Source organism: Rhinatrema bivittatum, chromosome 16 (genome assembly GCF_901001135.1).
Source record: "Rhinatrema bivittatum chromosome 16, aRhiBiv1.1, whole genome shotgun sequence".
In the NCBI taxonomy this organism is placed as follows: Eukaryota; Metazoa; Chordata; class Amphibia; order Gymnophiona; family Rhinatrematidae; genus Rhinatrema; species Rhinatrema bivittatum.
In genome coordinates, this window is record NC_042630.1 from 15,641,712 (window position 1) to 15,667,243 (window position 25,532).

The 25,532-nt window shown below is 43.9% G+C and overlaps 2 protein-coding genes across 2 annotated transcripts; both read left to right on the forward strand.

Annotated features, from left to right (window-relative positions):
- Positions 1-8,716, forward strand: LOC115077412 (extracellular calcium-sensing receptor-like). The gene is made up of 6 exons (XM_029579701.1): positions 1-206; positions 482-779; positions 4,148-4,990; positions 5,874-6,101; positions 6,997-7,120; positions 7,788-8,716. The coding sequence occupies exons 1-6, from the start codon at positions 1-3 to the stop codon at positions 8,714-8,716; spliced, it is 2,628 nt and encodes an 875-aa protein (XP_029435561.1).
- A 6,894-nt stretch (positions 8,717-15,610) lies between these two features.
- LOC115077413 (extracellular calcium-sensing receptor-like) lies at positions 15,611-25,532 on the forward strand. Its single transcript, XM_029579702.1, has 6 exons — positions 15,611-15,663; positions 18,490-18,781; positions 20,964-21,806; positions 22,690-22,917; positions 23,813-23,936; positions 24,604-25,532. The coding sequence occupies exons 1-6, from the start codon at positions 15,611-15,613 to the stop codon at positions 25,530-25,532; spliced, it is 2,469 nt and encodes an 822-aa protein (XP_029435562.1).

A 25,532-nucleotide genomic window follows, 5' to 3' on the forward strand; every position in this document is an offset into this window, starting at 1 on the left:
ATGCTGCCCACACTGCTGGTTTTCCTGGTGCTGCCCGCTCACTTATGCCCAGTTGATGCCCAAGGCTGCACGCTGAAGAGTCTGGAAGAGGTTGTTTCCAGATCAGATGGAGATATCATCATCGGAGGGACATTTCCAATTAACTACAACTGGAAGGACCCTGAAATGGTCTTCACCAAGCCCCCGGAACCTATCCTATGCAACACGTAAAACCTTTTTGCTTCTTACAGAGATCAGGGACTTTTCTTTGTGTTACTGAGATAAATCAGAGCACATTAATATTTCAATTACAGGAGGAGAGAATGTGGGAGAGAAAAAGACGGATAAATTGATAGATGGATTGATACTGTTGAGAACAATGCTGTAAGTAGGCTCTGTAGATAAGCAAACAGACATAGAATATATAGACAGATACTTAATCAGACAGGTACTCCAGATAGATGAATGGATAGATGGATTTATTAATCTGCTGTTTCTTCAGATTCACTTCTAGGACTTATCAGTGGGCTCAGGCCATGGCCTTCACCATCAGTGAAATTACCGGTAATCGAGATCAAAACTTCTTTCCGAGTCTCACCCTGGGGTTTTTGGTTTACGACACCTGCCTGTCCTTGGTGAGGATACTGAAGGGCACCATGCGGATGCTGACGGGCCAGGCCAAGCCCATCGCTAACTACCAGTGCCAGAGCCGACCCTCGTTGGCAGCCCTCGTTGCCGATTCAGGCTCCACCCGATCCATTGCCACAGCCAGACTGCTGGGGCTATACAGATACCCCCAGGTACATTCTAACTTTACATGTAAGAGAGGCGTTTGCCTGTCACTTCTTCCACAGGTGCCAGAGATGATCTGAATGTGCTTTGCCTCTCAGGAGTCCCTATACCTGTCAACATTTTCAGAAGTCAAAACCATATCAAATCAATGTAAGTTTTAAAAGCTTCTACCCAAGGTGTCTCATCCTTATTTTGCCCCAGAGTACTATACAGCCTACACATTTTTCCTTTTTTTTTTAAACTTAAATTTTTATGGCCATTCAACTGAGCAGTTGCACACCATATTCATTCAGAGGACAGCTCTGAAAGGAATTTGCTTGAGTAAGTAAGCAGTTGCCTGGGTAAATTCCTGGGGTTGAAAACCACCCATGAAGATACAAGCATGGGTGGTGCAGTGTCACAGCTTGCACACTTTTTTGGGGAGGTGTCGGTGCTGGGGGCAGGAAAAGCAAAACACATGTGGGGTTTTCATCTTGAATCTTATTGTGTATACTTTGCAGCTGCTCTAAGCTGGTGCTATTTTCATCCCCCGGGCTCTTTTGCATCCGCAGTCCCCCCCCCCCCCCCCGATTGGTCCAAATTTTGAAAGGAAAACTCTGCAAGAAGAATGATAAAGGTAATTAACTTCACATATCATGAGGATCATTTATTAGTGAGACTGACACCCAAATTTTCGATACAGGGGGATAGGGATGTGCAGAGCAAAATTTTATGTTCATATTTTTTATGTCCGAAAGGGGGTCCCACTTGCGGCCAATATGGACATAAAAAAAATCCAATGAGTTGGGTATATGTACATATGTGCAAAAAAAAAATTTAAACCCCCTCACCCTCCTTAATCCCCCCCCCAGACTTACCACAACTCCCTGGTGATCGAGCGAGGAGTGAGGACGTCATTTCTGCAATCCTTGGCGAGAAGCATGTGACGTCGGTGGCACGTAGAGTGACGCGGCGTCATGTGATTCCCGGCTCGTTCGCGCCGGACGGCTCGTTCGGCCCAAAAAGAACTTTTGGCCAGCTTGGGGGGGCCTCCTGACCCATATTCTCTGTTCAAACTTGGCCTGTCTTTTAAAGAGAACCCAGCCATGAAAGACAGAAGTCTTAATAGTGCAAGAGACCCATTTCAGAAAGCAAAAAAGACTCTTAAAGTAAGCTTAGCTTCAAAGGAAATCAGGTGGAGTAGGCACTCTTTCGGCTAAGCCATTTTCAAGTAACCATAGAAGCAATCAACAAGACTCTAATGGTAGGGATGGGCCGAGGAGAATACATCCATTGATTTGGTTTTCAAATCTACCAATGTTGAACTTTTGGCCAGCTTGGGGGGGCCTCCTGACCCCCCCAAGCTGGCCAAAAGTTCTTTTTGGGCCGAACGAGCCGTCCGGCGCGAACGAGCCGGGAATCACGTGGCGCCGCGTCACTCAGACGCGACGTCACGTGATTCCCGGCGAGTTCGCGCCGGACGGCTCGTTCGGCCCAAAAGAACTTTTGGCCAGCTTGGGGGGGCCTCCTGACCCCCCCAAGCTGGCCAAAAGTTCTTTTTGGGCCGAACGAGCCGTCCGGCGCGAACGAGCCGGGAATCACGTGACGCCGGCGTCACTCGACGTGCCGCCGACGTCACATGCTTCTCGCCAAGGATTGCAGAAATGGTGTCCTCACTCCTCGCTCCATCACCAGGGAGTTGTGGTAAGTCGGGGGGGGGATTAAGGAGGGTGAGGGGGTTTATATTTTTATTTTGGCTCAACAATCGCGATTTCCCACATATCGAACATATCTATGTTCGATATGTGGGAAATCCGATCGTTTATGTCGAATCAATTTTTTAAGTAAAAAAAAATATGAGTTGCGTTTTACTAATGCGGTCAATCCGAATGCACACCCCTACAGGGGGATCAGTCTTCACTTGGCCATGTTGGAGCATGGTATGGGGGTACTTTTGTATTCATGGACCTTGTAGCTAATTTTTAAAGGGAAACAATCTAAGTGGGGCCAAAACAACATTGGTAGATTTGAAAACCAAATCAATGGATGTATTCTCCTCGGCCCATCCCTACCATTAGAGTCTTGTTTGATTGCTTCTATGGTTACTTGAAAATGGCTTAGCCGAAAGAGTGCCTACTCCACCTGATTTCCTTTGAAGCTAAGCTTACTTTAAGAGTCTTTTTTGCTTTCTGAAATGGGTCTCTTGCACTATTAAGACTTCTGTCTTTCATGGCTGGGTTCTCTTTAAAAGACAGGCCAAGTTTGAACAGAGAATATGGCCCCCTCAGATTTAAAGCATAATTAAAAAGACTTCCCCATGTGGGGAAGGTCTCCTTGCAACTTCAATGACTTCTGAAGAAACCCCACCCTCCAATTAATTAGAGGACCTGGGGATCCCCACCCCAATTGCCTGTGGGTGCCTCCATTTTAAATCCATCCCTGCTGAATTTACCAGTGACAATTTAGTGGATGAGAGAACAGTAGCTCTGCCTCGAAGGCCTCCTTTTCCACCAATGTAAAATACTGCTCCAGATCAGTAGTCTTCTTGCAGAACATCACCCATGATTGGAGAGTTAAGTGAATTAATTATTATTAATCTTGTGGTAGTATAGAGGCTGATTTTGGATGATTTCATCAGATTATACGTAATCCAGGTCTGCTCATCTCCCTCAAATGACCACTCCAGCCAATGATGTCATTCCCAAACCTTCCCTCCCTCCTGCTTCCTATTATTACCGTATATTTCAATTAACAGGAGTTCATCGTTTTCCAAAATGAATCATCATGGGATATCTGTTAGGAGTAGACTAACCCTGTTTTAGATTAACCGAGATCATCCTCCAAACTTTCTGCAGGAGTGATAATCCCACTTTCCCCACTAACATTTCTTGTGATCTGGGACATGTTGCTTTAGTTCCTATTGCCTTAGATACCCTCTTAGACTGTAAGTTTTTTGCAACAGGGCCTTGTATCTGAATTTTAAAAATAATGTAAGCCACCTTGCGCATTCTTTGGAAAGATGGTCTAAAAATAAAACAACTTCTTTCTTCTTATAAAAATGGGGAACTCTTTCATGTTCATGAATGCCTTCCTTTAAGGAGAACCATTTGGTTTCTGTAAATTCTATCCAGCTGTCTACAAAAAGGAAAACACACCGTTCTTGATTAATGATGGATATACCAAGTTCAGTCTCATAAATGAAAAGGGAAAGTATTGTACTGCTGAACTCACTGGAGTACATGGTGAGGCTAAGAAAATTAACAGAGGGCAGTGAACACTTGGGATTGGCTATGCCTTTCTGACCCTAGATTACATTATACCAGATGAATGTGATTAGGATACAGAAATCTGAGCTTACTCACTAGAACTAATGTGCTTATATTATCTGCTGTTCCAGGTCAGTTATTTTGCATCCAGTCCCCTACTGAGTGAAAAGATCCAGTTTCCATCCTTTTTCCGGACCATCCCCAGTGATGACATCCAGGCTTGGGGATTAGCTCAGTTGGTGGCGCATTTTGAATGGAGCTGGGTAGGGCTCCTTTCCACTGAAGATGACTATGGTGAACTGGGCTCTCAGATGCTGAAAAGCAAGCTACAGAAGTTTGGCATCTGCATTGCTTTTCATGAAACTTTCTCCATTGTTCCTACAGCCAGGAAAATCATCCACATTGTGGACATGGTGAAGAGAACATCTACTAATGCTATCCTTGTCTTTTCTGCTGACCCTTTCATGTGCCCGGTAATGGAGGAACTATCAAAGCACAATATCACTGGGAAAGTGTGGCTTGCGAGTGAGGCTTGGTCGACCTCCCCTAGCGTTTCCACCAACAAGCTTGCCAGCATGTTGAGTGGTACCATTGGGCTTGCCATCCATGAGAGTAAGATGCCAGGGTTCAAGGAGTTCCTCCTCAAACCTCACCCTTTGAACTCTCCTAATGACATATTTGTCAAAATGTTCTGGGAAATGGCCTTTAGGTGCCGATGGCCCAACTCAGAAATCAACCAAACTTTGGCCAACTTGGATGCCAACTCAACTGGAGACTTCTGTACAGGAGCTGAGCAACTGGAAAACCTCAACAGCCCAAACTCCAATGAACCTGACTTGAGAATCAGCTACAACATCTACAACGCAGTTTACTCTGTGGCACATGCTCTCCAGGACATGAACTCCTGTGTACCAGGAAAGGGACCCTTTGCCAACAACACTTGTGCCAACATTCAACATTTCAAGCCATGGCAGGTGAGAAGCAAAATTGTTTTCGCTGAATATTAAAAGAATGTTCAGGAATGTTCCTAGTATTTCTTTTCAGGCCGAAGAATGAAACTTGAATATTCGACTTAGAACTGGGATGGTTTACTTGTGGCATGTTTTGGCTAATTGCTTAAAGATGTCATAAAATCAAGTAGATGCTCAGAAATCTAACAGAATCATGACCAAGCCTGGATCCAGATGTAACAAATGGTATGGTAATCCAAATTAACATAACAAACCTTTTGATATTCTGCCACAAACGTGGGTATTCTGCAGCACAGACTTATGAAGATAATGTACCCTTCTGGGGAGCTTTTAATTAAGCATTTTTTCTATTGCTGAAAAGGGCCTAAAAATACAAACTAAGGGGGTCATTTTCCAAAGTGATCGCACGCGATAAGGGACTTTTCACACGCGAAAAGTCACTTTTCACTTGTGATCACTAAATCCCTGTCACTAGTGCGCCCAATAGCACCACCTTTTATCTGGAAAAAAATCTCAACATACTTTAAAATTCAATGTATCAGCGATGCATATGCAGTCACCTCTGGAATACATGGAGTGGCAGCACATTTTGGGCACTGCGAACATACTGTGCTTCCAAGGATAATTAAAAAAAAACCCAATCGGAACGATGTTATTCATATTGTGATGACTGTTTGCAGGTAAAATCTAAGACATAAAGAAATAAAGTGATTCACTAAAGATATGGTAGAGATTTAAACTTATATCCAAGGGTTCTATTGGCTCTCACTTACTGCTAGTCTATGCCGCCTTCCTGACTATGATTTGTGGTTAATGGTGGTGTTGTATATATTGATATGGGGGCATCTAGTTTTATTTGTTACAGGTCTGTTGTCTGTCCCCGCAGCTCCTGCATTATATGAAGAAGGTGCATTTCAGGAACAAAATGGGGGAAGAGATGTACTTTGATAGGGACGGCAACCCCCCCGCCGTGTATGACATTGTCAACTGGCACCTGCAACCCGATGGCACCATCAGCTATGTGAACGTGGGAAAATTCGACTCCAGGGCACCCAAAGGGCAGGAGTTGTATGTCAACATCAGCGCCATCCAATGGAATACCCAACGCACCGAAGTACTCAACCGTGACTAGGGCATGGGATAAATACAGGGGATATCTAAGGAAGTGATGAGAATTATAATGCTAAATTAATTGGATGGATGGGCAGACTGGATGGGCCATACGGTCTTTTTCTGCTCTCATGTTTCTATGTTTCTAGGGCTGTGATGATATACAAAAGATAGTTTCACCGTCTTCATAAAATTAAACAATATCAAGCCATCTTCTGAGTTCCTTCAGAAATGTTCTCATCACCTCACGTTCATCCTACATTTTGCAGTGTAGAATCTCATGGGAAACTGGAGAAAGCAGAGAAATCTTGCACAGCCTTAAAAGATGTACATAATGAAAAAATGTAATTATAGAGCACCCGGTTGGGAGGGCCACATATTCCTGGTGCTTATGGACCAATGGGAAGGCTACTTACATCTCTAAGTAGAGCAGTAGTGGATGCAATGGTATGACTACATTTCTTTCCCCTGCAATTCTTCACAACAGTTTCATAAAGTAAACATAGGCCATCGTGTCCTTCTCTAAGAGCAAAAATAGAATATAGAATCACCTCAAGAGAGAGTATTAGTAGCTCTATAGGTCCTGGAGAAACCCAGATTCTTTACCAGTTGTGCAATATGTTTAATCATTATGCAAAGATGATGTACATGACCCCTGAGATCACCGAGAATGATTCTTTAGATGTCACCTACACAGTCTCAAATGCTCAAGTACATTATCCTGTTTGGATCATTTTTTTCTGGTCTGATAGAAGGTATCAAAACCATTCAAAAACACAGAGAGAAAATATACAGAAAGTCTCGATAGGCCTTTCTTACCTTACTCTGGATCGATAGTGTACCACTACAAGACTCCCTGAGTATGCATGCTAAAAACATTGCAAATTATCCCTCCTCAGATCCCGCGCTCCGTATGCAGTGAGAGCTGCCCCCCCGGGTACAGGAAGGCATCTCAGAAGGGACGGCCCCTCTGCTGCTTTGACTGTGTCCTGTGTGCGGAGGGGGAGGTTTCCAATGTGACAGGTAAAGGAGGAAATTCCTCTACTATTCGCTAGCAAGATTCGTCTCTAGTCTCTCCATGGATACTGAGAGGTCAATATTCAAAGGATTTGATCCAGCTAAGTTTTAGTTAGAAGGACAAAACCCAAGATTTGAATATTTCTTCCTGCTCCCAGGCTAATTTTTGTTTTGGGCATCTTCTTCCCCACACAAAAGTTACCTGGATAAAAGGAAACAGTGATGTGGCCTTTCCAAGGTGTGGTTTTGCTTTTTCCGGGCAGTACTCATATTCAGTGCTGCCCAGAGAAATTTAGCTGGGTATGTGTGACTGGAAAAAAATATCTGACCAAGGTTATCCAGATAACTTTACCCGGATAACTGTTCCATTTGCCTGCTTATACTATATTGACCTCTGAAGCCTCCATGGAGGTCTCTGGCAGCTGCTTGTGGCTTGGGCCACCACTGAGGCAAAGAGGCCAAGTAAAACAAAGTTATATCCTTATTGAGTTGCTTCAGTTGTGTTACAAATTTGCCTTCCTTTCTAAGTGGGAATTCCTCTCAGTGTTTACATCTGTGATAAATTGTGTCCTCTTGAGGGACAAAAATTGGCAGATGAAGAAAATTGAAGATCTCTACGGACCACATTCTAACAATATTTTCCTTTGCAAAAATGTCTCTTTTTCTGTCTTAGATTCCAGCACTTGCTGGCCATGTCCAAGTGACCAGTGGCCAAACCGGAGAAGAAGCAAGTGTGCCCCAAAGAGAATAGAATTTCTATCCTATCAGGAACCACTGGGATTAACTCTTGCGGCTATTGTAGTTTTATGGACCATCATCACTATATTAATTTTATGTACATTTATCAAGTATCGAGATACTCCCATTGCCAAAGCCAATAATCGAGCGCTGTCTTTCCTTCTCCTGGGAATGCTGGTGCTGAGTTTTCTCTGTTCTCTGCTCTTCATTGGGGATCCTCATCCAACAACCTGTTTGATCCGCCAAACAGCATTTGGCATTTCCTTCGTCCTCTGCATCTCTTGTGTGTTGGCCAAGACCATTATGGTGATCATCGCCTTCAATGCCACCAAACCTAACAGTAACTTGAGAGGGTGGCTGGGACCCTGGGTGACCATTGTGATAGTTTCTACTTCTACATTTCTTCAGGTCTTCATCTGTACTACCTGGCTTCTGCTCTGCCCTCCCTTCCCAGAGATGGACATGAAACTGAAGATTGGCATTATCATATGGCAGTGCAATGAATGCTCAGATGTTGCATTCTGGTGCATGCTGGGATACATGGGATTCTTGGCATGTGTCAGCTTCCTGGTAGCCTTCCTTGCACGCAAGTTGCCTGACAGCTTCAATGAGGCCAAATGGATCACGTTTAGCATGCTTGTGTTCCTGAGCGTCTGGCTGTCCTTCATACCAGGCTATCTCAGCACTCAGGGGAAGTACACAGTGGCTGTGGAGATTTTTGGGATCATCTCTTCCAGTGCAGGGATTCTTGTTTGCATTTTTTTCCCCAAGTGTTACATCATATTACTAAGACCTGACATGAACACCCGACAACAGCTCTTTGGGAAAAGAACTAGGAAGAACAAGAAGATAAAGGCCATCTAGGAATCCATCATACTCTGCCATTCTGCATTACATGGTTAGCACTGCTCAAGTAACTGTAGTGGTCTTGGAGAACATTGGAACCTTTGTAGTCTGTGATATCTTTTAGTAGATCTTCAAAAGTGATGTAACACCGAGCTTTCAAGATCACTTCTCGTCCCTTCTTTAGATTGACTCACTCAAGATTACTGCTTACAAATTATATTGAAATTAAGCTCCTGTTTTTCGATTCTAGCAATATCTAATTTAAGGTGATCTTTTGAGGGGCATCGGCAACCGATCTTAAACTGGGTCTAACTGATATATGCTGCACTTCCATCTTTAATGAACAAATTTAGTCATTTATTTATATTCTGCTTTTTCTGTACTTCAAAGTGGATTACATTCAGGGACATGCAAACATACATAATGGCCGAATTGAGCTGCAGGGAATGTAAAGTTATAGTGCTTAAGAGGATTTAATTGATGCATGAGTTTGATACGGAGGTGAAGAATTTGATACTATGAAAGCTGGCTGTTTTGAACAGCCATGAACCATAGACGATAAATTCACAATATTCACTAATATGACGTTTATCTAAGTCAATATTTAGATATTGACGTGAAAGTTGAGAGACTTACACAAAAGTGAGCATATACGTTCATTGTTTTTACCTTCTAACGCATCTACCTGAGGAAGCTATGTACAGAAAAACGGGGGCCTCGTGTTGGGGAGATAAATTAACATTTTTGAACTTTTTGAACTGAATGTATTTTGAAAAACTTGCAAAGCTCTTCATATAGGACAATTTTAATTTGTTGTTGACTGGCTCAATCTATGTTACACTTAAAAAGAAGTCAGAAAACTGGAATTTTCTTTTATGCCATTAATGATTAAGATCTTTTGCAAAACCTGGTAGTGATAAGAAAGCAAGTAATATGCTTGCTGCGTAATGTAGTAAGTTATCAACTGGCCTTTTAATCCATTAAGTTTAACACCATTAATGCAATCATCTTTGAAATTGTATTAAGAGACTCTCTTAGTGTTCTGTATTGTATGTTGTCACATTTGAGATCACTATTTTTTTGTTTATTTATACAACACAATTCACCAACAATGACCCATATGGTGTGCCAACACACAATCTACCTGTATACTAAACACCTAATACCTCTCAATACTACATGTTAATGAGAAAATATTTCTTCTTTTTTTGTCTTAATTTTATGACTTTTACAGTTTATTTTTTAATTTTTTTTTCAATTTATTCTTCTATTCCTGTGCATCAAACTCTTTTGCTTTTTGTTGGTAACTTGTTTATTTATACTGTCAACTTATGTTTCATAATGTAAATGTTTTACTTGGGTCTACAGTGAAGGCAGAGTCAAAGTGCAATTAAAATAAGATTATTGAGTTACTCAGAATGAAGTTTGAGTTTTTCTATTTTATATTAGAGATCTGAGAGTGCAGGAGTGAGGTGCACAGGCCGAGCTGTGTGTATGGGGGCTGGGGTGGTGTGTGTGTGTGTGTGTGTGAGTGTGTGTGTGTGTGTGAGTGTGTGTGAGTGTGTGTGAGTGTGTGTGTGTGTGTGTGTATGGGGGGGGGTCTCAGTACTGGGTGTCTCAATGCTGGACTGACATACATTGGTTGATACAGTTATGTGGGAATTATAGAGTAGTGTGTAGGTTACTAAGCCTCAGATTACTGGGGGGCTACAAATTAACATTCCCCTTAAACCTGCTCTCTGGGACCTATTTACTAAAGCATGTTAAAACTGCATGTTAGTGCACCCACGATGACATGGTATTTAGAAAAGTGTGTTAAGCCCTTGGTAAATACTGTATTAAATACTGATGGCAGTAATGCATGAGCGGCGCTACTGACTGCAATAACACGAAGCAGTCCCCTCACCCTTGTAGCCCCCAAATCCACCTGCTCAAAGCTGCAGCAGCAGCTCCACCACCCCACTAAGCACTCCCTCCCGTCCACCCCAAAGCAGCAAGAGCTTTCTCAAAAAATCCCTCAACAAAGCTTCTGAGGGACAAAGGGAATCCACGGGTCACCTGGTGCCTATTTGAAGCGCACAGTCCGGCCGATGCAATATAGTGTGCTCGGCCAAGCGCATGGCTTTAAGGGCGCTTGGACACACGTTTTGGACGCGCATCCAAAACCCCTCATGCAATAAGGGCATTTGCGTGTCTGAAACGCGCGTCCAAACCGGCGCGAAGCTAATAGCGCTCATCATGTGTAAATTCATGTTGATGAGCGCTGTTAGCTATTACCCCCGATGCAAAAAAATAAATGTGCGTCCGATGTGCACATTTTTACTCTCAAAAATGAAAGCCTGCCCCGGAGCAGGCTGTCACGGTAGGGCTCCGGTCAGGAGTTGAGAACACCACTAACAGGGGTGTCTCTGGGTGGAGAGAGGCAGGGTTGCAGACGAGTCCAGATGCTGGCTGGTGCAGGCAGGAATGAATGAACCCTATGGGCAAGTGGGAAGGTGGAATAGGCAAATGGAGTTTCACACTGACTGGGGATACCTAATATCAGATGCATGAAGGTAAGGGTGAACTTAAGTACTGATACTGCATGGAGGTATGTATGAATGTGAATGCAGGTACAGGTGTACAGGAAACTGGAACTGGGTGCTGGTAAGGATGAATTCAGGAAGCGTGCAGGTAAGAGTGATAATGGCTGGATGTATAAGTGACCGAGAAGAGAAAACAAGACTGACAGAGAACGGTACAGACAAACCAGGACAGCACTGACAATGAACATAAAACACATAGGCCCGAAGGCAGCAGGGCAAAGGGCCCGTAGGCCACACACACACCCTGAAGGCAGAGTGCCCGTAGGCCACACACACACCCTGTAAGCAGAGGGCCCGTAGGCCACACACACACCCTGTAAGCAGAGGGCCCGTAGGCCACACAGACACCCTGTAGGCAGAGGGCCCGTAGGCCACACACACACCCTGTAGGCAGAGGGCCCGTAGGCCACACACACACACAGAAGGCAGAGGGCCCGTAGGCCACACACACACACACAGAAGGCAGAGGGCCCGTAGGCCACACAGAAGGCAGAGGGCCCGTAGGCCACACACACACAGAGAAGGCAGAGGGCCCGTAGGCCACACACACATACAGAAGGCAGAGGGCCCGTAGGCCACACACACACACAGAGCAAGGCGAGTCAGGTCAGAAGGCCCGTAGGCCAAACACAGCAAGCAAGGCAATACAGAACAGGACAGAAGGCCCGAAGGCCAAACACCGCAAGCAAGGCAAGACAGAAGGCCCAAAGGCCAAGCACGGGAGGCTAGAGCAGGGAGCCCAAGTTAGCTCGATGCTGAAGCGCCGAAGGTACTGCTAGACAGGGTTATAAAGACAAGAGTGGTGTATAGAGTAGACAGGAAGGAAGGAGTGGGCCAGCCAGAAGGACATGCTCGAGGAGGACCTCTAGTGGTGAGGCGGCTACAAAGCAGGCATAGCCGTAACACAGGCATTAACACTCGAGGAGCCCCAAAAGTTTATAGAAAAGCAGAAAACACTGCTTCTCCGTAGTTCCTCCGAAAAAAGGAGAACTGTAAAAAATTAAAAAAAAAATAGTGTTACTGGCAGTCAGGTTAGGGAAACGGATGCTCAATTAACAAGCATCCATTTTCCTAACCCCTGGCTGTGCACAGGTTAGGAGAATGGATGCTCGTAAAATTGGGCGCCGTTTTCCTAACCCGCTGACAGCCGACCTCTCCTGGGCGCCCGATTCCGAGGAAGCTGCTAGGTACACAAAGCTTCCCCTGTCCCCTCCTTTTTACTGGGGCGGCCCATTTAAATATTAAATCAGATGCCCGGAAGAGGTGCATCAGTCATGAGCGCCCGTTTAACGTGCCTGAATAAGTGGAGCAGTCAGGAGCAGGGATTTGCACGTCTAAATGCAATTTACCTACGTAAATGGGCATTTGAAAATTGCTGGACTATATTCCATTGAATTGTCCTTAGGATTTACCCACGTAAATTTTAGCATTTGTACTCTTGTATGTTTATTGTGAGCTGCTTTGGGCCTCGGTATAGGGCAGCATGTAAATGGAAAGAAAAACATAAATAAATAAATAAATAAAGGAACTTTACACATGTAAATGGCTTTTGAAAATTGTTATAATAGTAATTACATTTACATGTGTAAATACTTTTGAAAATTATCCCCAATATGTTTTGCTTCTTTTAGATGATAAATTGACCAAGGCTTGCATTTGATATCAGCACAAGGCAAACGCTGCGTCATACACCGTAGATATGTTTTAAACTTTTGAATGTTTATTGAAATTCTAAGTGGAATTGCCCCCTGAAGAAGTCGATTTTTTTTCGGTGAAACTAGGACCCTTGTTAGGAATGTGGGAAGATTTTGCTGTGTCCTTTGTAAGTGTATGCGCGTGTAATGACTTTAAAATTTGTCAGGTCTAAAGTTAGCCAGGCAAACTCATCCAGCTAGCCATTAGATAGCCGGGTCTATTCAGTAGCGCAGCTGTGCTGGTGTATTTCCCAGATATGTTTATCCAGCTTACCTTGCCAGGCTGGTGAGTGGCTGAATATGGACCTCTGTAAATCACTGGAAGTGACCAGGAGTGAGGAGGAGTTTCTACAGCTCATGAATGAGCTGGTGGAAAGTTGCTTTCCTTCCCTCTCTCTTTCTTCTACAATTCTTACTTTCACCTTCCTCCCTGCCACCCATCCTCCTCACCCACCACCTTCCCTGCTCTGTTCTTGTCTCTTATTAAATTCATCATGACACCTCTCCTACGGCTACTGATAATGATGGAAGATGGACCATAAAGACGGCGGCCATGTTTGCTATTTTTAATTGCATGTCCTTCTTTTGCATTTCCACAGTGAAGGGAAGAGTCCTTCTCATGGTGATTTCCTGTTAGGTGAAATGCACTGAGCTTCCAACCAAAAAAAGGGCAGGTGAAGAAATCCGTGCCATCATTGGAAATCTGATTAAGTCTGGAAAAGAGCATGGAAAACAAAGAGAAGGAAGACCATGTCACACACCCCGTTCCTCAAACTCCTTCTCAAAACCATCATTCTGTAAATACTGAAATATCTAGGCAGCAATGAGTTACCAATGTCTTGATGGGGTTCTCGCCAGCTTTTCTTTTAGTAAAAAGGTCTCTGTTATGACAAAATAATTTTACAAGTTGCTCCCGAGTGCCCTCCCCAGCTCATCACAACATCCAGGGAGCTAAAACAGGACAGCGAGAGCATTCTACCAAATTATAAACGTATGCATAGATAAGTATGCTGTACATAAAAATCCCCACATGATCTGATCATGCAGATGCCATGAGACGCCATCATAACATAGTGGTCTCCGGAGGGCGTTTGCTGTCAGACGAGGCAGGAAATGTATAAAAGCAGAGGTAGGTCAGAGGCAGACCCACCATAGCCATACCGCTTCAGGTCCTTGAAGTTGGGAGAGGGAAGTCACCAGGAAGGGACAGAGCCCTGGACACAGCAGAGGGACACCTTGAAGACCACAGGTAATCTCTGACCGTGAAGGCCATCCCATCAGAAGCTGCATGCATTGGGTTTCTTGGGGCTGGAAAAATGCTAATGTTGCACTGTTTCTTTCTCTCTCAGGGCACAGCTCCTTCCCTTTTTAAGTTTATTGCACTGTGCCATAATTTTGTAATCCACTTTAAGACTAACTTAGAAAAATGCAAATGTTTACGTAAAATAAATAGACTGTAATGGTGGGGCATGATGAATAAAAACTCTAGATTACCACAGAGGTTGCCCGTGCAGCACTAACTGGGGAAATGGGCCATGTCCTACGCTACACTTCATTGACAGAGAAAGAATGATAGAGGTCAGGTGGAGCAAACAGAGGAGTGTGATAGGTAAATATGAAAGAGTGCAAGATCTTGCAGAGAAAAAAGAAAGGTTTAGAAGCTGAGGGAGAACCGGAGAGAGGGATGAAAAAACAGAGAGAGCAAGGAAGAGATTGCTCAGAGAAAAGAGAGGGAGTGATTCAGAGGGAACTGAGAATGAGAGAGAAATGGAGAGTCGGAGAAAGAACTAGAAAGCACACAGAAAAGAGAGGGAGATATGGACAGATTGAGAGCAACAGAGTGAGAGATGGATTATTAATAGGAAAAGAGGGAGAGAGAGCCAAAGGGAAAGATATATAGAGAGAGAAAGAGTTGGGCAAAAAGGCAGAGGTCGTTCAGAGTAAAGAAAGGAGGCAGAAAAGATAGAAAGAGAGCAGACTAGATCATTCCCAGAACAGAGAAAAAGCAAGGGGAGAGGCAGAGGTAGGTAGAGTGAGAGGCAAGAGAGAAGCAAAGCGAAGCAGAGAAAGAGATCGATGACAGAGACTGATCCTAACTAGGAAAGAAGAAACAGCAAGGAAGAGGAGGAAAGCATGAGAGTTAGGTAGAGGGAGAAAGAAAAGAGTTTCCAGTTTGGCTTGCGTTGCACTCGTCCCAGATGCATTCAGTTACCCCAATAAAAATATCTCATCTGTAGCTCATTTGTTGACCCTTAGTTCTGCATATTCAAATGGACCAAACACAGGCAACCACAATACTTTGCTTGCTCGTAGACTGAATTTCGGAAGTGGTGAAACTCTGTTTTGCTTATGGAAGACGGTGGCTTTGGAAATTAACCTGTCTTCTTAGAAGAGTAAGAACGCCTAATGATCATTTATTTAGCGTTGCTCATGCATGTGGCAGCCTAACGTTGCATTGCCTTTGACAAATGCTAGCAACTGTCTCTGAGAGTAAGCCGACAGATCTCAATGGCAATTTTTATGCCTCCACCACTAGAAGCAAGAGAAGGAACAGTGCTATTTCTGGCTATTTATAGGATTCAGGTTCATGAACCTTTTTTTTCGCCTGACAATTTTCAGGCGCGTGTGTCGCCATGGGCATACGCAAGAGGGTAAACTTCCAAGACGGCAAACCAACGTGGACAAGGTAGGTGCTTGCCTGTGCACTTCTCCCACACCACACGGACTTGGCTGATTTTCAAACACAAGATACCCGTGCCCATGTCACGCAGCTCAGAGCAGCCATATGCATGCTTAACACGTTTCTAACAAAGAAGATCGTGAGCAGGCACGCCTATGACAATGTGGACCTTTTTTTTTTTTTGGGAAATTAAAAGTTAAATGCAACATCTGCAAACTTGTCTCCAAAATGCACCCTTCCTTTATCCCCCTTCCCCCCAGTGCCTGTTTTCTATATGGACTAATTAGGAATGTACACGTGTACCCACAAGCAGCCAAAAATCCACTTTTCCCAGCTATAGCTGATTTAGGAGGGTTAACTTTATTTTTATTACCAGTGGAAAAGGCAACCTAAGTCTTTGGAAAATTGTCCGGAAGTGGATTATAAGAACAACAATTTTTTTTTATTTCAAAATTACAAACTACAGAAAAGGAAATTTATGAACCCACTTGGTGCTGGGTAGAACTGAGACACAGAGATGAAAAGAGCCTTATCCCAGGTCTGAGAAAGGGACAGAAAGGGAGATGGACAGCGAAAGTGACAAATGAGGAGGGACAGAAAGATAGGGTGAGAAGAAGGGGAAAAGAGAGAGAATATTTTCTTCTTTTCTTTTAACCTGAGCAAGGTACATTTTCAAAGAATGGCTCAATGCCTACATAAGATTCCTAAATTTAGGTGCTCATCCCTAGTCAATTTTCAAAGGGGCCCATTTAGTCACCAAATTCCCCCCAAGTTAGGCACCCAAATCCTTTGAAAATTGACCATTTAATCTCTAAGGGCCTCATTTTCCACGCTGCTTGCACGCGATAAGGGACCTTTCGCACGCGAAAAGTCCCTTATCGCGTGCGATACCAGGATGGTGGTGGAGTCGGGGTGGAGTTGGCCCCGGAAGAGGAGTAGTCGGGGCGTCACCGGGGCAGACTCTGCGCCGAGGCCGCGGACAGCGAAACGCTCCCAATAGCTACATCTCCTATGGTGGCGCTATTGGGTACGAAACTGGCAGCGATCGCACCGCGATGGTGCGATCGCTGCCGGCTAGCGCAGGACCTCCCCCCGTTTCGGCCCCCGCCCCTCATCTTCTAAAGTATCGCAGGCCTGCGATACTTTAGAAGATGAGGCCCTTACTTTGGTAAAATATATAGATTGTCAGACCAAGAAAGTATCTTGAACCTTAATCTGAGATACTGAGAGAGGAGGGGCAGAGAAAAGAAAGGCAGAGAAAGAAGAAAGGATGGACAGAGAGAGGACAGAAAAAGAAAAGAAGGAGAAGAGAGAATGGACAGAGAGAGGGCAGAGGAAGGACAGAAACAGAAAAGAAGGAGAAGAGAGAATGGACAGAGAGAGGGCAGAGGAAGGACAGAAACAGAAAAGAAGGAGAAGAGAGAATGGACAGAGAGAGGGTAGACAAAGAGACAGAGAGAATGAGAGTGAGGAGGGGCAGAGAAAAGAAAGGCAGAGAAAGAAGAAAGGATGGACAGAGAGAGGACAGAAAAAGAAAAGAAGGAGAAGAGAGAATGGACAGAGAGAGGGCAGAGGAAGGACAGAAACAGAAAAGAAGGAGAAGAGAGAATGGACAGAGAGAGGGCAGAGGAAGGACAGAAACAGAAAAGAAGGAGAAGAGAGAATGGACAGAGAGAGGGTAGACAAAGAGACAGAGAGAATGAGAGTGAGGAGGGGCAGAGAAAAGAAAGGCAGAGAAAGAAGAAAGGATGGACAGAGAGAGGACAGAAAAAGAAAAGAAGGAGAAGAGAGAATGGACAGAGAGAGGGCAGACAAAGAGACAGAGAGAATGAGAGTGAGGAGGGGCAGAGAAAAGAAAGGCAGAGAAAGAAGAAAGGATGGACAGAGAGGACAGAAAAAGAAAAGAAGGAGAAGAGAGAATGGACAGAGAGAGGGCAGACAAAGAGACAGAGAGAAGGAAGGCCAGAGAGAAAATGAGAGGAGGGACAGATAGAGAAAAACAAGTGACAGAGTGAGAGACAGATTAATAGAAAAAGAGAAAAAGCAAGGCAGAGAGGCAGAGGGGAATGGAAAGAAAGGGAAGACAGGAAGGACAGACAGAGAAGAGAAGAATGACAGAGATCTTTTTCCTTCACAAACTCACAGATCTTTTAGACACTTTAGAATGTTGTACGGAAGCGAAACCTTGGTTAGCTTCTGCTCGCCGGGCCATTAATTGACGTGAGATATAATTGTAATGAACCTTCCCATCCCCTCACTGGACCCATCCATTTTGTATTCATTGGTCCCATGTGTCTTCTTCCCCCTCAAACATTCACAGCTTCCTACCTATCAGGTAGACCTCAGGAGGGATGCTGCCCACACTGCTGGTTTTCCTGGTGCTGCCCGCTCACTTATGCCCAGTTGATGCCCAAGGCTGCACGCTGAAGAGTCTGGAAGAGGTTGTTTCCAGATCAGATGGAGATATCATCATCGGAGGGACATTTCCAATTAACTACAACTGGAAGGACCCTGAAATGGTCTTCACCAAGCCCCCGGAACCTATCCTATGCAACACGTAAAACCTTTTTGCTTCTTACAGAGATCAGGGACTTTTCTTTGTGTTACTGAGATAAATCAGAGCACATTAATATTTCAATTACAGGAGGAGAGAATGTGGGAGAGAAAAAGACGGATAAATTGATAGATGGATTGATACTGTTGAGAACGATACTGTAAGTAGGCTCTGTAGATAAGCAAACAGACATAGAATATATAGACAGATACTTAATCAGAGAGGTACTCCAGATAGATGAATGGATAGATGGATTTATTAATCTGCTGTTTCTTCAGATTCACTTCTAGGACTTATCAGTGGGCTCAGGCCATGGCCTTCACCATCAGTGAAATTAATCGAGATCAAAACTTCTTTCCGAGTCTCACCCTGGGGTTTTTGGTTTACGACACCTGCCTGTCCTTGGTGAGGATACTGAAGGGCACCATGCGGATGCTGACGGGCCAGGCCAAGCCCATCGCTAACTACCAGTGCCAGAGCCGACCCTCGTTGGCAGCCCTCGTTGCCGATTCAGGCTCCACCCGATCCATTGCCACAGCCAGACTGCTGGGGCTATACAGATACCCCCAGGTACATTCTAACTTTACATGTAAGAGAGGCGTTTGCCTGTCACTTCTTCCACAGGTGCCAGAGATGATCTGAATGTGCTTTGCCTCTCAGGAGTCCCTATACCTGTCAACATTTTCAGAAGTCAAAACCATATCAAATCAATGTAAGTTTTAAAAGCTTCTACCCAAGGTGTCTCATCCTTATTTTGCCCCAGAGTACTATACAGCCTACACATTTTTCCTTTTTTTTTTAAACTTAAATTTTTATGGCCATTCAACTGAGCAGTTGCACACCATATTCATTCAGAGGACAGCTCTGAAAGGAATTTGCTTGAGTAAGTAAGCAGTTGCCCGGGTAAATTCCTGGGGTTGAAAACCACCCATGAAGATACAAGCATGGGTGGTGCAGTGTCACAGCTTGCACACTTTTTTGGGGAGGTGTCGGTGCTGGGGGCAGGAAAAGCAAAACACATGTGGGGTTTTCATCTTGAATCTTATTGTGTATACTTTGCAGCTGCTCTAAGCTGGTGCTATTTTCATCCCCCGGGCTCTTTTGCATCCGCAGTCCCCCCCCCCCCCCCCCCCCCCCCCCCCCCGATTGGTCCAAATTTTGAAAGGAAAACTCTGCAAGAAGAATGATAAAGGTAATTAACTTCACATATCATGAGGATCATTTATTAGTGAGACTGACACCCAAATTTTCGATACAGGAGGGGGATCAGTCTTCACTTGGCCATGTTGGAGCATGGTATGGGGGTACTTTTGTATTCATGGACCTTGTAGCTAATTTTTAAAGGGAAACAATCTAAGTGGGGCCAAAACAACATTGGTAGATTTGAAAACCAAATCAATGGATGTATTCTCCTCGGCCCATCCCTACCATTAGAGTCTTGTTTGATTGCTTCTATGGTTACTTGAAAATGGCTTAGCCGAAAGAGTGCCTACTCCACCTGATTTCCTTTGAAGCTAAGCTTACTTTAAGAGTCTTTTTTGCTTTCTGAAATGGGTCTCTTGCACTATTAAGACTTCTGTCTTTCATGGCTGGGTTCTCTTTAAAAGACAGGCCAAGTTTGAACAGAGAATATGGCCCCCTCAGATTTAAAGCATAATTAAAAAGACTTCCCCATGTGGGGAAGGTCTCCTTGCAACTTCAATGACTTCTGAAGAAACCCCACCCTCCAATTAATTAGAGGACCTGGGGATCCCCACCCCAATTGCCTGTGGGTGCCTCCATTTTAAATCCATCTCTGCTGAATTTACCAGTGACAATTTAGTGGATGAGAGAACAGTAGCTCTGCCTCGAAGGCCTCCTTTTCCACCAATGTAAAATACTGCTCCAGATCAGTAGTCTTCTTGCAGAACATCACCCATGATTGGAGAGTTAAGTGAATTAATTATTATTAATCTTGTGGTAGTATAGAGGCTGATTTTGGATGATTTCATCAGATTATACGTAATCCAGGTCTGCTCATCTCCCTCAAATGACCACTCCAGCCAATGATGTCATTCCCAAACCTTCCCTCCCTCCTGCTTCCTATTATTACCGTATATTTCAATTAACAGGAGTTCATCGTTTTCCAAAATGAATCATCATGGGATATCTGTTAGGAGTAGACTAACCCTGTTTTAGATTAACCGAGATCATCCTCCAAACTTTCTGCAGGAGTGATAATCCCACTTTCCCCACTAACATTTCTTGTGATCTGGGACATGTTGCTTTAGTTCCTATTGCCTTAGATATCCTCTTAGACTGTAAGTTTTTTGCAACAGGGTCTTGTATCTGAATTTTAAAAATAATGTAAGCCACCTTGCGCATTCTTTGGAAAGATGGTCTAAAAATAAAACAACTTCTTTCTTCTTATAAAAATGGGGAACTCTTTCATGTTCATGAATGCCTTCCTTTAAGGAGAACCATTTGTTTCTGTAAATTCTATCCAGCTGTCTACAAAAAGGAAAACACACCGTTCTTGATTAATGATGGATATACCAAGTTCAGTCTCATAAATGAAAAGGGAAAGTATTGTACTGCTGAACTCACTGGAGTACATGGTGAGGCTAAGAAAATTAACAGAGGGCAGTGAACACTTGGGATTGGCTATGCCTTTCTGACCCTAGATTACATTATACCAGATGAATGTGATTAGGATACAGAAATCTGATCTTACTCACTAGAACTAATGTGCTTATATTATCTGCTGTTCCAGGTCAGTTATTTTGCATCCAGTCCCCTACTGAGTGAAAAGATCCAGTTTCCATCCTTTTTCCGGACCATCCCCAGTGATGACATCCAGGCTTGGGGATTAGCTCAGTTGGTGGCGCATTTTGAATGGAGCTGGGTAGGGCTCCTTTCCACTGAAGATGACTATGGTGAACTGGGCTCTCAGATGCTGAAAAGCAAGCTACAGAAGTTTGGCATCTGCATTGCTTTTCATGAAACTTTCTCCATTGTTCCTACAGCCAGGAAAATCATCCACATTGTGGACATGGTGAAGAGAACATCTACTAATGCTATCCTTGTCTTTTCTGCTGACCCTTTCATGTGCCCGGTAATGGAGGAACTATCAAAGCACAATATCACTGGGAAAGTGTGGCTTGCGAGTGAGGCTTGGTCGACCTCCCCTAGCGTTTCCACCAACAAGCTTGCCAGCATGTTGAGTGGTACCATTGGGCTTGCCATCCATGAGAGTAAGATGCCAGGGTTCAAGGAGTTCCTCCTCAAACCTCACCCTTTGAACTCTCCTAATGACATATTTGTCAAAATGTTCTGGGAAATGGCCTTTAGGTGCCGATGGCCCAACTCAGAAATCAACCAAACTTTGGCCAACTTGGATGCCAACTCAACTGGAGACTTCTGTACAGGAGCTGAGCAACTGGAAAACCTCAACAGCCCAAACTCCAATGAACCTGACTTGAGAATCAGCTACAACATCTACAACGCAGTTTACTCTGTGGCACATGCTCTCCAGGACATGAACTCCTGTGTACCAGGAAAGGGACCCTTTGCCAACAACACTTGTGCCAACATTCAACATTTCAAGCCATGGCAGGTGAGAAGCAAAATTGTTTTCGCTGAATATTAAAAGAATGTTCAGGAATGTTCCTAGTATTTCTTTTCAGGCCGAAGAATGAAACTTGAATATTCGACTTAGAACTGGGATGGTTTACTTGTGGCATGTTTTGGCTAATTGCTTAAAGATGTCATAAAATCAAGTAGATGCTCAGAAATCTAACAGAATCATGACCAAGCCTGGATCCAGATGTAACAAATGGTATGGTAATCCAAATTAACATAACAAACCTTTTGATATTCTGCCACAAACGTGGGTATTCTGCAGCACAGACTTATGAAGATAATGTACCCTTCTGGGGAGCTTTTAATTAAGCATTTTTTCTATTGCTGAAAAGGGCCTAAAAATACAAACTAAGGGGGTCATTTTCCAAAGTGATCGCACGCGATAAGGGACTTTTCACACGCGAAAAGTCACTTTTCACTTGTGATCACTAAATCCCTGTCACTAGTGCGCCCAATAGCACCACCTTTTATCTGGAAAAAAAATCTCAACATACTTTAAAATTCAATGTATCAGCGATGCATATGCAGTCACCTCTGGAATACATGGAGTGGCAGCACATTTTGGGCACTGCGAACATACTGTGCTTCCAAGGATAATTAAAAAAAACCCAATCGGAACGATGTTATTCATATTGTGATGACTGTTTGCAGGTAAAATCTAAGACATAAAGAAATAAAGTGATTCACTAAAGATATGGTAGAGATTTAAACTTATATCCAAGGGTTCTATTGGCTCTCACTTACTGCTAGTCTATGCCGCCTTCCTGACTATGATTTGTGGTTAATGGTGGTGTTGTATATATTGATATGGGGGCATCTAGTTTTATTTGTTACAGGTCTGTTGTCTGTCCCCGCAGCTCCTGCATTATATGAAGAAGGTGCATTTCAGGAACAAAATGGGGGAAGAGATGTACTTTGATAGGGACGGCAACCCCCCCGCCGTGTATGACATTGTCAACTGGCACCTGCAACCCGATGGCACCATCAGCTATGTGAACGTGGGAAAATTCGACTCCAGGGCACCCAAAGGGCAGGAGTTGTATGTCAACATCAGCGCCATCCAATGGAATACCCAACGCACCGAAGTACTCAACCGTGACTAGGGCATGGGATAAATACAGGGGATATCTAAGGAAGTGATGAGAATTATAATGCTAAATTAATTGGATGGATGGGCAGACTGGATGGGCCATACGGTCTTTTTCTGCTCTCATGTTTCTATGTTTCTAGGGCTGTGATGATATACAAAAGATAGTTTCACCGTCTTCATAAAATTAAACAATATCAAGCCATCTTCTGAGTTCCTTCAGAAATGTTCTCATCACCTCACGTTCATCCTACATTTTGCAGTGTAGAATCTCATGGGAAACTGGAGAAAGCAGAGAAATCTTGCACAGCCTTAAAAGATGTACATAATGAAAAAATGTAATTATAGAGCACCCGGTTGGGAGGGCCACATATTCCTGGTGCTTATGGACCAATGGGAAGGCTACTTACATCTCTAAGTAGAGCAGTAGTGGATGCAATGGTATGACTACATTTCTTTCCCCTGCAATTCTTCACAACAGTTTCATAAAGTAAACATAGGCCATCGTGTCCTTCTCTAAGAGCAAAAATAGAATATAGAATCACCTCAAGAGAGAGTATTAGTAGCTCTATAGGTCCTGGAGAAACCCAGATTCTTTACCAGTTGTGCAATATGTTTAATCATTATGCAAAGATGATGTACATGACCCCTGAGATCACCGAGAATGATTCTTTAGATGTCACCTACACAGTCTCAAATGCTCAAGTACATTATCCTGTTTGGATCATTTTTTTCTGGTCTGATAGAAGGTATCAAAACCATTCAAAAACACAGAGAGAAAATATACAGAAAGTCTCGATAGGCCTTTCTTACCTTACTCTGGATCGATAGTGTACCACTACAAGACTCCCTGAGTATGCATGCTAAAAACATTGCAAATTATCCCTCCTCAGATCCCGCGCTCCGTATGCAGTGAGAGCTGCCCCCCCGGGTACAGGAAGGCATCTCAGAAGGGACGGCCCCTCTGCTGCTTTGACTGTGTCCTGTGTGCGGAGGGGGAGGTTTCCAATGTGACAGGTAAAGGAGGAAATTCCTCTACTATTCGCTAGCAAGATTCGTCTCTAGTCTCTCCATGGATACTGAGAGGTCAATATTCAAAGGATTTGATCCAGCTAAGTTTTAGTTAGAAGGACAAAACCCAAGATTTGAATATTTCTTCCTGCTCCCAGGCTAATTTTTGTTTTGGGCATCTTCTTCCCCACACAAAAGTTACCTGGATAAAAGGAAACAGTGATGTGGCCTTTCCAAGGTGTAGTTTTGCTTTTTCCGGGCAGTACTCATATTCAGTGCTGCCCAGAGAAATTTAGCTGGGTATGTGTGACTGGAAAAAAATATCTGACCAAAGTTATCCAGATAACTTTACCCGGATAACTGTTCCATTTGCCTGCTTATACTATATTGACCTCTGAAGCCTCCATGGAGGTCTCTGGCAGCTGCTTGTGGCTTGGGCCACCACTGAGGCAAAGAGGCCAAGTAAAACAAAGTTATATCCTTATTGAGTTGCTTCAGTTGTGTTACAAATTTGCCTTCCTTTCTAAGTGGGAATTCCTCTCAGTGTTTACATCTGTGATAAATTGTGTCCTCTTGAGGGACAAAAATTGGCAGATGAAGAAAATTGAAGATCTCTACGGACCACATTCTAACAATATTTTCCTTTGCAAAAATGTCTCTTTTTCTGTCTTAGATTCCAGCACTTGCTGGCCATGTCCAAGTGACCAGTGGCCAAACCGGAGAAGAAGCAAGTGTGCCCCAAAGAGAATAGAATTTCTATCCTATCAGGAACCACTGGGATTAACTCTTGCGGCTATTGTAGTTTTATGGACCATCATCACTATATTAATTTTATGTACATTTATCAAGTATCGAGATACTCCCATTGCCAAAGCCAATAATCGAGCGCTGTCTTTCCTTCTCCTGGGAATGCTGGTGCTGAGTTTTCTCTGTTCTCTGCTCTTCATTGGGGATCCTCATCCAACAACCTGTTTGATCCGCCAAACAGCATTTGGCATTACCTTCGTCCTCTGTATCTCTTGTGTGTTGGCCAAGACCATTATGGTGATCATCGCCTTCAATGCCACCAAACCTAACAGTAACTTGAGAGGGTGGCTGGGACCCTGGGTGACCATTGTGATAGTTTCTACTTCTACATTTCTTCAGGTCTTCATCTGTACTACCTGGCTTCTGCTCTGCCCTCCCTTCCCAGAGATGGACATGAAACTGAAGATTGGCATTATCATATGGCAGTGCAATGAATGCTCAGATGTTGCATTCTGGTGCATGCTGGGATACATGGGATTCTTGGCATGTGTCAGCTTCCTGGTAGCCTTCCTTGCACGCAAGTTGCCTGACAGCTTCAATGAGGCCAAATGGATCACGTTTAGCATGCTTGTGTTCCTGAGCGTCTGGCTGTCCTTCATACCAGGCTATCTCAGCACTCAGGGGAAGTACACAGTGGCTGTGGAGATTTTTGGGATCATCTCTTCCAGTGCAGGGATTCTTGTTTGCATTTTTTTCCCCAAGTGTTACATCATATTACTAAGACCTGACATGAACACCCGACAACAGCTCTTTGGGAAAGGAACTAGGAAGAACAAGAAGATAAAGGCCATCTAG

Excerpts from the sequence above, each read along its gene's own strand:
- LOC115077412 (XM_029579701.1), top strand. The coding sequence starts at position 1 with ATGCTGCCCACACTGCTGGTTTTCCTGGTGCTGCCCGCTCACTTATGC. Across the intron at positions 780-4,147 it reads GGCTATACAGATACCCCCAG|GTCAGTTATTTTGCATCCAG; the intron begins GTACATTCTAAC and ends CTGCTGTTCCAG. Across the intron at positions 4,991-5,873 it reads AACATTTCAAGCCATGGCAG|CTCCTGCATTATATGAAGAA; the intron begins GTGAGAAGCAAA and ends CTGTCCCCGCAG.
- LOC115077413 (XM_029579702.1), top strand. The coding sequence starts at position 15,611 with ATGGGCATACGCAAGAGGGTAAACTTCCAAGACGGCAAACCAACGTGG. Across the intron at positions 18,782-20,963 it reads GGCTATACAGATACCCCCAG|GTCAGTTATTTTGCATCCAG; the intron begins GTACATTCTAAC and ends CTGCTGTTCCAG. Across the intron at positions 21,807-22,689 it reads AACATTTCAAGCCATGGCAG|CTCCTGCATTATATGAAGAA; the intron begins GTGAGAAGCAAA and ends CTGTCCCCGCAG.